Source organism: Hippopotamus amphibius, chromosome 3, assembly GCF_030028045.1.
Source record: "Hippopotamus amphibius kiboko isolate mHipAmp2 chromosome 3, mHipAmp2.hap2, whole genome shotgun sequence".
Taxonomy (NCBI): Eukaryota; Metazoa; Chordata; class Mammalia; order Artiodactyla; family Hippopotamidae; genus Hippopotamus; species Hippopotamus amphibius.
The window spans coordinates 122,104,140-122,116,769 of NC_080188.1; the positions used below are offsets into that span (position 1 = coordinate 122,104,140).

Genomic DNA, 12,630 nt, shown 5'->3' on the forward strand with positions numbered 1-12,630 from the left:
ACACTAAAGAAAGCCCCCCAGGCTTGCAGTTCAGTTCTGCCAACGGGAGGCACAAGCAGAGATCAGAACGCAGAGGACAGGGGAGGGCATGAGGTCAGATATTAATTCACCAGTTTTTCAGACTTTCACAGATGCTGGTGGGACTTCTCCATGCATGTTACTCTCTCCAGTTTCAGGGAATTGTTTCTGCTCCTTCCCCTTTCAGCCTAGAAGTAACAATTATTGCCCCTCCTCCACCCCAACTAGCTAGGAGTACAAAAACCACAATGAGATATCACCTCACAACCGTCAGCATGGCTATTATCAGAAAGACAACAAATAAGAAGTATTGTTGATGTGGAGAAAAGGGAACCCTCCTGCACTGTTGGTGGGAATGTAAATTGGTGAAGCTGTTACCAACTTGAGTCCTTAGACACCTTAATCAATAGAAATTGGTAAGAGGTCAGACGAGGAATTCAGGCAAAGCTTCACTGGAACTCATGCTGCAGCAGGAGGGAGTGAGAACAAGAAACAGGTTCTCCACCCCCACCCCAGAAAAAAAGAAACAGGTGCCCTTGCTCACTCCCTGAGAAGGGGGCGGGGTGAGCTGTTTCCTTAAATAGGGTGAGGGTAGGGGTGGCGTGGGTTGGGCTGGAGGGGTGGCTTAGGTGGTCTGCCTATCCCTCGGTGGTGCTAAGAGCAGGGAGCATGCACGGTACCCTGCTTTCGCTCTGGCACCTGAGAAGTGGCAGCTGGGTTTTGGCCTTTTTGTCTCTTATTGTTCATGCATGCCTGCGGTTATTTATTTATTTATTTTTGGCTGCACTGGGTCTTAGTTGCAGCATACGGGTTTTCTCTAGTTGTGGCACGTGGGCTTAGTTGCCCCGTGGCATGTGGGATCTTAGTTCCCCGTCCAGGGATCGAACCGTCCTCCCCTGCATTGCAAGGTGGATTCTTTACCACTGGACCACCAGGGAAGTGCCCATGCAGTTATTTTTAGTTCCTTATAGTTTCTTTGTATTCTGTTGCTCCAGGAGATGTTTGTCTAGGTGCAAGCACTCCAGCAAAGGGTCCCAGGTCCAAGCCACAATGAGATATCACTTCACACCTACTAGGATAGTGATAATAATTTTATTTATTCAGTTGCACTGGATCTTGGTTGCAGCTCGCGGGCTCCTTAGTTGTGGCATGCAAACTCTTAGTTGTGGCATGCATGTGGGATCAAGTTCCCTGACCAGGGATCTAACCCAGGCCTCCTGCATTGGGAGCACGGAGGCTTAACCATTGCACCACCACGGAAATCCCGATAATACTTTTAAAAACTGAAAATAAAAAGTGTTGATGAGGGGCTTCCATGGTGGCACAGTGGTTAAGAATCCACCTGCCAATGCAGGAGACACAGGTTCGAGCCCTGGTCCGGGAAGATCCCACATGCTGCAGAGCAAATTAAGCCCATGTGCCACAACTATGGAGCCTGAGCACCACAACTACTGAGCCTGAGTGCCACAACTACTGAAGCCCACGAGCTTAGAGCCCATGCTCCACAACAAGAGAAGCCACCATGGTAAGAAGCCTGCACACCACAAGAAAGAGTAACCCCTGCTCTCCACAACTACAGAAAGCCCACGCGCAGCAACGAAGACCCAACACAGCCAATAAATAAAATAAATACACAATAAATAAATAAAAAGAATACAGAGGTGTTGATGAGGATGCAGAGAAATTGGGACCCCTGGCAGTGCTGGTGGAATGTAAAATGGTTACAGACACTGGAAAACAGTGTGATGGTTCCTCAAAAAGCTAAACATACAATTACCATAAAACTCAGTAATTCCACTCCTAGATATATATTAAAAGGAACTGAAAACAGAGACTTCCACAGCTACTTCTATACCAATGTTCACTGCAGCATTTTTCTAGCCAAAAGGAGGAAATCTGTGTCCACGCCTCAGGAGATGGATAAATAAAATGTGGTACAAACACACACACACACACACACACATTATTATTCAGCCATAGAAAGAAATGAGGTTCTGATATATGCTACATGAATGAATCTTAAAAACATGCTAAACAGAATTACACCAGACACAAAAGGACAAGTATGGTATGATCCCACTTACTTAAAATATAAAGTACAGGCAAATTCACAGAAATAAAAAGTAGATTAAAGGTTAGCAGGGGCTGCAGGGAGTGGGAGAAGGGAGAGTTACTGCTTAACGGTTACATAGTTTGTTTGGGATGGTGAAAAAGCTTTGGAAATGGTGGTGATGGTTACCCAACATGAACATAATTAGTGTCACTGAATTGTACACTTAAAAAAAAATACTAGTCACTCTATTCAAACTACCTGGTTTGAGTGTACCATGTTTCCTGTCCTACCCTGACTGACAGTGGCTAACAGGCAAGTCTACCTGAGTCCACTCAAAACCCTTCTTTCTACTCCACTGAGGACGGTAACACTTTTATCTCCAAATCATAATCAGGCTTCAAAGCCCAGCTCACAGGCCATCTCTTGGAAACTTCTCTCAATTTCCACCGCGAGTGCTTTGTCCTCTCAACTCCCATGCACGACAGGGGTCACGTGATGATCACGTTTCATCTTCCTGTCTTATTTATGCTCCTTGAAAAAAGCCTCTCTAGTTCTGATTAATTTCGGTGTCTTCTAACTACCTGATTCATCAACCGGACGCACAAAACCCCCTACTACCCCTCCCCCCCAAAAAAAAGACTGCCTGCCAGACAAAAGACCCCAAACCCCACTCCGCATTTGCAGAGCACTGTCGTGCACACCGTTTCTCATTTTCAGACCGTTGTTAGTGAAGAGAATCGCGGGGCCTGGGCCTATTTGCCAATCCTGCGGTCACATTACCACTACTGCCTACTACTTCTGCTGACTCGTTGTAAACCTGGGATGGGGAAGCCCGGGAGCTGCCCCCGCACCCGGGGTCCTGCGGCCGACTGCACTGTGGCTGGCCACTGTTCTCGCACAGCTGTGCCGCCAGAACCCCAGCGAAGGCCATACGCGCGCACGCGCGGACGGCACCCAGACAGCCCCGGCACCAGGTAACCATAGAGTGCGACAGGCGGGCAGAGAGGCCAGAGTCCAGGGCCGCTCCGTCTCCAGCTTCCGGCAACGCCACGCTGCTCCAGGAGTAGCAGTAGCCGCGTATGCAGTTTCCATGGGGACCGAAGATGGCGCCGCGAGGTGAGATTCCGGAGGTGTGTGAGTCCCTGATCCTGATCCCTTCAGTAGACCCCCCCCCCCGCCCCCCGCTTCTCTCCCAGTGCTCGACCTAAACCCTTCCTTCTCGGGTGTTAGGGACACCACTCCTCACTTGTCCAAAGCAGGGTTTGACAGCCTCACCCACCCTGAGTGCCTGTAGGTCTCGAGGTGCGGGTCTCAGGTACCCCCAGATCCTTGGCTGGGCCTTTTGTAGGCAGCCTCAGTTAAGAATTTGCAGCGTGACTTCAAACAGGTCAGTGCTGTTCTCTGCGTCCTAGTTTCCCTCCCCAAATAGTGACGAGGTTAGATCTTAGAGGGGTTTGACTTTCAGCTCCGAAGCCGAAATAGTCGAGTTTGACGCTACTCCGGAAAGAAGGGTATTGAAGGAAACCCCCTCCACACCCTCCACACGCACACACTCCTCACCAGCAATCAGAAGTGCCCCAAGTGGCCCTTTCCACTAGCTGCGACCTCGTATTTTTTTCTCAAAGTTAGAGCCATTTGAAATAACTGAGGTTGAGCTGCCCTCCAGCCCATGTCTTTTCTCTGTGCTCATATTTTCAGGTAAACGGTTGTCCTCTACCCCCCTGGAAATCCTGTTCTTTCTGAACGGGTGGTATTATGCTACCTATTTCCTGCTGGAACTCTTCATATTTCTGTATAAAGGTAAGACCTGGGGTTTGACTACCCTTGCCCCGACATTCCTTCCCTACTTCAGCCCAGAGCCAACTCCCACCAAAAGCCTCCTTATTTTTCATTCATATCTGCTCCCTGGGGCTCCTCTTCACTGCAAGGTGGAAATCTCTTCATCAGGTGGCTTCCTTGAGAATGATTTAGTAGGAAGCCCCTTGGCAAGAATTTCTTGAGTTTGGGAAATGTGGGCTTCTCCATTCTGACTCTCCCACGTCAGCTGTTGGCTGAACTCCACTTTAAGCCCATTGGTGACCCTCAGCTATTCAGCGGCCTGTGTACCCATGTATGTCTGATAACTGTGAAGAGTGGAGTCCCCATAGACTTTCCAAGTTAGGAGTAAAACCCCATAATAACAAGCCTGCCTCTAACAGATGTAGCCGCACCAGGAGATAGAAGATCCTGCATCAGGTTAACAGATCTGCCCACATATCACTAAGTAGTTCATGGAAAGCTGATAAGGCTCATGTTCTCTTCATTTCCAAGTGTGTGGGAGTTCCTGTGCATGCTGTTCTATGTTGTTTTAAAACTCTGACTTTTGTATTGGCAGGTCTCCTGCTACCATATCCAGCAGCCAATCTAGTACTGGATGTGGTGATGCTCTTCCTTTATCTCGGAATTGAAGTAATTCGACTATTTTTTGGTGAGTGTTGTCCAGAGAATATTTCCATTCCTTGTGAGACAAGCTGGTATCTGTAATCTGATTAACAAGGAAAAGTATCAATACATAACCTAGGCTCACCATAAGAGATTGGATCTGGTGGTATATCCCGTTACCCCTCTCTGAAGTTTCAAGCTGCTTCGTATTTTGGGTCAAGATTTATCTGTCTGTAGCTTTGCAGGGCTAAAAGTGGGCAGTGACATGAGATATTATATAATTCCTTCCCAGTTGTCTCATTGCCACAGGAGTGCCTGGTTCCTCTCACTGGTTTGCTTGGGAGAATAGATTCAATTGTAACTCTGTGTCCAGGACAGTAGATACCTGCACAGATCAGCTCTAAGATCCCCTCCACTTCTCTGAATAAGGATCTCTCTAGGACAAGTTTTATATCCCCCAGAAATGCAGAGCAAGCCCTTATTAGTTAGAATATCTCATTTCTTTCTCTTTTTATTTATTTATTTATCGGCTGCTTTGGGTCTTCGTTGCTGCGCACAGGCTTTCTCTAGTTGCTGCGAGCTGGGGCTACTCTTCATTGTGGTGCACAGGCTCTTCATTGCCGTGGCTTCTCTTGTTGTGGAGCACGGGCCCTAGGCACGTGGGCTTCAATAGTTGCAGCACATGGGCTCAGTAGTTGTGGCTCACAGGCTCTAGAGCACAGGCTCAATAGTTATGGCACATGGGCTTAGTTGCTCCGTGGCATGTGGAATCTTCCCAGATCAGGGCTTGAACCTGTGTCCCCTGCCTTGGCAGGCAGATTCTTAACCACTGTGCCATCTAGGAAGTCCCAGAATATCTCATTTCTGCAAATGGTGTTAAAACACACACTGAGGGAAAAAAAAGTTTCAACACATATAACAAAGGATAAAGGAGACACACATGAAGTGCTTAAAAAAACCCCTAGCTTTCAGAATTAGCAAGGGTATTGACAAATATACGCTACTGATACTATGTATAGAATAGATAACTGAGAACCTACTGTATAGCTTAGGGAACTCTATACTCAGTGCTCTGTGGTGACCTAAATGGGAAGGAAATCCAGAAAAGAGGGGGTATATGCATACATCTAGCTGATTCACTTTGGTGTACAGTAGAAACTAACACAATGTTGTAAAGCAACTATACTCCAATAAAAATTAAAAAAAAAAATTATCACTAGCAAAAAAAAAAAAATTAGCCAGGGACACTAATGGGCAATTCACATATGAATAATTACAAAGGACCAATAAATGTGATAAAATGCCCAAACTCACGAACAAAAAGCAAATTGAAAAAACAAGGTAACATTTTCACCCATCAGATTAAAAAGATTTGCAAATACCCAGTATTCTAATGGCTATGAGGAACAGGTCTCTATGGTCTCACACTCTTGTGGGTATTTATATTCCCACACCCTTTGGGAATATAAATTAGTACAACCCTTTTTGCTAATAGTTTTACTAGGTAAAATTTCTATTCTTAGACCTAACAATTTCCCTTCTAAAACTGGTTAAAGAAAAAAAAAAGACTTCTCCAGATATGCAAAAATATCTATGTGAGAATGTTTATTGCCATGTATTTTTAAATTAAAAAAATTTTTTTTAAAGTAATTTATTTATTGGCTGCATTGCGTCTTCATTACTGCACATGGGCTTTCTCTTGTGGCGAGCGGGGGCTACTCTTCTTTGTGGTGCACAGGCTTCTCAGTGCAGTGGCTTCTCTTATTGCGGAGCATGGGCTCTAGGCGAGGGCTTCAGTAGTTGTGGCACACGGGCTTAGTTGCTCTGTGGCATGTGGGATCTTCCTGGACCAGGGCTCGAACCTGTGTCCCCTGCACTGGCAGGCGGATTCTTTTTTTTTTTAAGAACTTTTATTGAGATACAGTTAACATACAATAAACTGCATATTTTTTTTAATTGTATTTTATTATTATTATTATTTTTACACTAAACTGCATATATTTAGAGTGTACAATTTGGTATCCCAATTTCCCAGTTCATTCCCCCCCAACCCTCCCCGCTTTCCCCACTTGGTGTCCATATGGTTGTTCTCTACATGTGTGTCTCTATTTCTGCCTTGCAAACCGGTTGATTTGTACCATTTTTCTATAGTCCACATATATGTGTTAATATACAATATTTGTTTTTCTCTTTCTGACTCACTTCACTCTGTATGACAGTCTCTAGGTCCATCCATGTCTCTACAAATGTCCCAGTTTCCTTGCTTTTTACAGCTGAGTAATATTCCATTGTATGTATGTACCACATCGTCTTTATCCATTCATCTGTTGATGGACATTTAGGTTGCTTCTGTGTCCTGGCTATTGTAAATAGTGCTGCAATGAACATTGGAGTGCATGTGTCTTTTTGAATTATGGTGTTCTCTGGATATATGCCCAGCAGTGGGATTGCTGGGTCATATAGTAGTTCTATTTTTAGTTTTGCAAAGAACCTCCATACTGTTCTCCATAGTGGCTGTATCAATATACATTCCCACCAGCAGTGCAAGAGCGTTCCCTTTTCTCCACACCCTCTCCAGCATTTACTGTTTGTAGATTTTCTGATGATGCCCATTCTAACCAGTGTGAGGTGATACCTCCTTGTAGTTTTGATTTGCATTTCTCTAATAGTTAGTGATATTGAGCAGCTTTTCACGTGCCTCTTGGCCATCCGTATGTCTTCTTTGGAGAAATGCCTATTTAGGTCTTCTGGCAGATGGATTCTTAACCACTGTACCACCAGGGAAGTCCTGTTGCCACGTTTTCTTTAACAACATCAAAATATTAGAAACAACCTAAACATCTATCAGTACAGGATTAAATAAATTATGGCATTAGTTCAATGAAATTGTTCATAACCATTAAAAAAAGGTAAGGTAGTTATGTGTGGAAAGACATCTAACCATGTTAAATGGTTGCATAAGTTGCAAAACAGTATGCAGAGTATGATTCTATTTTTATAATGATAAATAGCAATATGTGACTATACACATAAAAAAAGTCTGAAACTATACATCATTCTGTAATAATAGCTATCTCTAGGGGGTGAGTCATGGGGTCTTTAGGTTCAGTATTTTCTAAAATGATTTTTTATATATGTATAAATATTTTTTCTCTTTTTTGGCCATGCCGTGTGGCATGCCAGGATCTTAGTTCCCCAACCAGGGATCAAACCTGTGCCCCCTGCAGTGGAAGCGCAGGGTCTTAACCACTGGACCGCCAGGGAAGTCTGTATTTTCTATACTAATTGAAAAGTTTTCAATGATTATATATTATTTATTTATTTATTTATTTTATTGGCTGTGTTGGGTCCTTTTTGCTGTGCGCGGGCTTTCTTTTAGCTGCGGTGAGTGGGGGCTTCTCTTGTTGTGGAGCAAGGGCTCTAGGCACGTGGGCTCAATAGTTGTGGCTCACGGGCTCTAAAGCGCAGGCTCAATAGTTGTGGCACACGGGCTTAGTTGCTCCGCAGCAGGTGGGATCTCCCTGGAGCAGGGATCAAACCCGTGTCCCCTGCATTGGCTGGCGGACTCTTAACCACTGCGCCACCTAGGAAGCCCCTATATATTTTATAATTAAAAAATTTTTCCTCAAATAAAGATCCTATTGTCCCTTGACTTGGAGCCAGACTGGAAGCAGGACCTTTTAGCGAATGACTCCAGTCCTGTAGCTGCTCCAAAGCCTCTAGTTTTTAACACAGTGGGATCCCATTTATAAATCTGCACATCCCTATTCAGGAGCATTTTCCCCTTCTTGCCAGTCCATCCTACCCCACCCACCTACCTTTCATCTGAGGCCAAGGAAAGCAGGCCATTTGGAGGTGACTCCATGGGCTGTGTCTGACAGGTACAAAGGGAAACCTCTGCCAACGAAAGATGCCACTTGGTATTAGTGTGGCCTTGACCTTCCCATCTGCCATGATGGCCTCCTATTACCTGCTGCTGCAGACCTACGTGCTCCGCCTGGAAGCCATCATGAACAGCATCTTGCTCTTCTTCTGTGGCTCAGAGCTGCTGCTTGAGGTGCTCACCCTGGCCGCTTTCTCCAGGTACTGCTGCTGAGGGACCATTTCCCATCACTTGAGGGTTGGGTTCCCATCCCAGGGAGGGATTCATTGTTCTCCTAAAGCTGAGGGGTCTAGAGGATTTTTTAAGGGCGAAAAGGGTGTCCTTGGGACTTCCTTTCCCACTTAGGGTAGATAGTTACCCACTTAAGGAAGATATTCTACTTGTTCTTTGGGGCCAGGAGGCTTGGAATATAAAACAGTTCAGGCCAGCTGCTCTTGTCCACTGGTCTTTTAACATTTTCTTTCTTTCTTTCTTTCTGCCATCAGTATGGACAGGCTTTGAAGTACAAAACTTTCAGCCAGAAGCCCTCACAGGCTGAGACCACACATACGTCTGGTACTTTAGCCGCACCAGTGAGAAACAGTGGGTCAAGTTGTCCTGGGAAAGGTTGCAGCTTTTTCTCAGCACAGACACTTGGGGAACCAACCAAGTATAAAGCCACCAGGCACCATCTTCTAAACCAGGACCATCAGCCCAAGAAACTCTTCTACACTCCAGTATAGGGAGGGGCAAGGCTGTCACCATCCTGGCTCTTCTCAGAACCAATTCCCTTCTGACCTCAAGTTTTCCTCTTTGATCATCGTGGCCAGAGCATCTTGTGTGGACTGTGCAGGCTCCTTGGGCTTCCAGCAGGACCTGAGCCACACACTCCCTGTGTGTGCTGTGCCCCACGTCCCAGAGTGTTGCAAAAGCCGCTCATCCCATTTCTCAGAGACTGAGCTCCAGAACTTTTTTAGTAGTTAATAGTGTTATTTTTCTACTTTCATCATGAAACAAACATTATTTTATAATAAATATGTATTTTCTGTTGTGGGGGTTGTAGCCTTTTCCTTATGGCACCTGTCCCTATAATTTCATCCACTTCAAGAGAAGGTAGAGACTATCCCAGAGGTTTGTTCTTGGCTGTGTTTCGTGATCCAGTGTGGACACAGAGGCAGGGTTGAAGATGTCCCACTGAGTTTCTTCCCATGGCTCCAGCCTCAGTTAATCCCTAAAGGCCCTTCCAGCTTCTGTGTCTTCTTCGGATCTGTCATCCTGACTGCTCACACTTTTCACCTCTGCCCCAAAGCCAGCATCTTTTCTCTCATTCCTCTTACAGATAATTGTCATCTTTCCAGGGTAAGGCATGAGTAATTGGAAGAAACGTATTCTAAACTTACCAGTATTTTTTTGTCATTTGTTTTAAAATTTCAAGTTAACATAAAAGGAACACACACTTTTATTCTTTAAGCTGGAGAAATGTTGCCCTAGATGAGTGTATCATTCCCTTCTCCAAGTAACCATCTTTAAAACTGTTTCTCATCTTGCATGATAGTGGCCATTTTTTTTTAGCCCCAAGAAGCCATGAACAGAAGCCACTTTAGGAAACCTTGAGCCATACGGCCCCTCTGCTATCAGATGAATCCGAGAATATCTGCTCTTACTCAAAGTAAAAAGTAATTGGCCATTAAGAATGTCATGCTGGCTTTTAACTGTTTATTTCCTGTGATCAGGCTCATTCTCATCCTATGTAGGTCTCCACTGTCCAAAGCACTGATGCTTTTTCTTATTTCCTAAGCCCCTGTGTCCTTGCCTAAGAGCTGCCTTTGGGGCCCATCCAAAGACTGTAATAGATAGGTCTAATTAAGCATGAAACAGTAACCAAAAATCCAGTAGGAACTTCCCTGACATTTTAACCACATATCCCACTAATACCTAAATTTTCTGCTGCTTCTTACACTGCTTTTTTGTCTACCTCTGCTTCGAAGAAACCACTGGCATCAAACTGGAGAACTCATCCTCCGTGGCATCCCTATTTCATTTAGAGTTTCATTGGTTAAGGTCCTCCTCCCAGCAACACAGAAGAATGAATGGGAGGCTCAGTTGGAAGTTTAGAGGTGGCTTATAATTCAAAGGGGCTTTAGAGATCAACTTAATCTCATCCCCAGATTGGCAGGTTTAGAGATGAGGAAGTTACATAGCCAAGCATCATGCAACTGGTTACTAATTTGTTAGAAACTTTGTCTTATGTGTCTCAGTCCGGATCAAGTAAATTCCATTCCTCAACAGGTACCACATGAGGATGAGGATGAATGATTGAAGATGAGGATAAGATTAGAACAGGAAGTCCTCATATTTTCTTCCTGGGTATCTGGAAGGTTAGGGCATGGCTCCATAGATGCTCATTCTTTTTATTTTTATTATTTCACCGCACAGCTTGCGAGATCTTGGTTCTTTGTTTTTTTTGTTTTTATAAATTTATTTATTTTATTGGCTGTGTTGGGTCTTCTTTGCTGCACATGGGTTTTCTCTAGTTGTGGCAAGCTGGGGCTACTCTTCATTGTGGTGCTCGGGCTTCTCATTGCAGTGGCCTCTCATTGCAGAGCACGGGCTCTAGGCGTGTGGGCTTCAGTAGTTGCGGCACATGGGCTCAATAGTTGTGGCGCACGGGCTTAGTTGCTCCGCGGCATGTGGGATTTTCCTGGGGCAGGGATCGAACCCTTGTCCCCTGCAAAGGCAGGCGGTTTCTTACCCACTGTGCCACCTAGGAGGTCCAAGGGATCTTGGTTCTTTGACCAGGGATCAAACCCATGCCCCCAGCAGTGGAAGTGCAGAGTCTTCACTGGACCGCCAGGGAAGTCCCATAATGCTCTCTTCTTGATGCTTGTTGGGGCCAGCTGTGTGGATGCAGTTAGTCACACCAGAGTAGAACATCCTACAACAGAAACTGAGGGTTGAGGATGGGAATCAGCACAGCTAGTCTTTCAGGGTTAACGTGTCCGAGGCTATACTCACTGTGGTGTCAAGGGAAGCCACTATACCCCATACACACCTGAAGGCCTAACATTCTGGGACAGTGGAGAGGACTGAGCAAAGGAGCAGGCCCTGGTCACAAGAGCTAGCAGAAGCCTGCTCAGATATCCACACTCATGCCTAGAACTGTCAGGTGACTGCAGTGGCTGTCTCTGGGGGCTGAGGTCTGGCTCATCTCAGGAAGCACTTAGGAGCACAGAGGTGACCCAAGGGTCATTCCCTTTCTATACCACCATGGTAGCCCCTAAGAGAAACTGAAGAACATATTTGCTTCTTTAAACTAGTAGTCCTCACACTTCAGTTCACATAAGTCATCTGGAGCATGAAAACTAGATTCTGGACTTCAGAGACTGTTGCAGCACAGGAGGTATTTTAGCAAGCATGGCACATAACTGAGATGCAGGCAACCATGGAACTCAACTTGAGAACACTGGTTTAGGTTCTGAGAGACACTCCAACTTTTTTTCCTTCAAGTTTCATAACATCATAGACCCTCAGGGAATTTCCGTTCTACTAAGGGATACTTGTTTTTATGCTGCTCTTGCCTTAACTGGTCTCAGTAACACATCATATGTCATCTGGTCACTGGTTCATCTTTTTATTATGTTAACTCTACTCTTATTCACCTGACTTTTTTTAAAAGCCAGCTTTCTGGAATCCCAAGGATTACCCCACAACACTCTGCTTTCTAATCTGTACTTCCTTATATTTAGATAGCAGTTCAGACTGCATAACACATTCACATTTGTTATCTGTTTCTCAAGACGTCCTGGTGTGGAAGGCAGAGCTATCATTTTCATCTTACAGATGAGAGACTGAGGTAATAATGCTGCTCGTCCATGGTTAGATTGATTTAGATGGTGGAGGGAGGCACTAGCCAGCTTATCTTCTAACTCCTAGCTGAGGATTCGTCCCTTTATGAACGTGATGACATCGGAACTGAACTGTACAAGGTAGGACATTTATTCTGAGAATAAATCTTAGGAATCTTGAAGGATAGAAGATGACTTGGAATTTTTCTGTAACTAAGCTGTTTAGATGGCTAAGGAAAAAAAGCTAAACCTCAAGGGACACCTCCAAAGGTTTGCATGAGGTCTCCTAGGAGGTGTACCACACGCACTACATGCCCATTGTGCAATTCCAGCTGAGAACTCAGGGATTCATTCCCCTTCCAAAGCCTCTACATCAGCCCACACCCACATCCCAGACACCTCCACAAATCTATTCAATGCAGAATCCGTAA

General features: G+C 45.1%; 1 protein-coding gene across 2 annotated transcripts; it reads left to right on the plus strand.

The window, feature by feature from the left end:
- The first annotated feature begins 3,130 nt into the window (after positions 1 to 3,130).
- Positions 3,131 to 10,788, plus strand: TMEM216 (transmembrane protein 216). Of its 2 annotated transcripts, none has more exons than XM_057730050.1 (5): positions 3,131 to 3,201; positions 3,770 to 3,871; positions 4,446 to 4,538; positions 8,374 to 8,575; positions 8,861 to 10,788. In XM_057730050.1, the coding sequence occupies exons 3-5, from the start codon at positions 4,493 to 4,495 to the stop codon at positions 8,874 to 8,876; spliced, it is 264 nt and encodes an 87-aa protein (XP_057586033.1). In that variant the 5' UTR covers positions 3,131 to 3,201; positions 3,770 to 3,871; positions 4,446 to 4,492; the 3' UTR covers positions 8,877 to 10,788. The 2 variants fall into 2 exon arrangements, with proteins under 2 accessions (XP_057586033.1, XP_057586032.1); XM_057730049.1 differs by having other exon boundaries at positions 3,151 to 3,187.
- Positions 10,789 to 12,630: the final 1,842 nt, after the last annotated feature.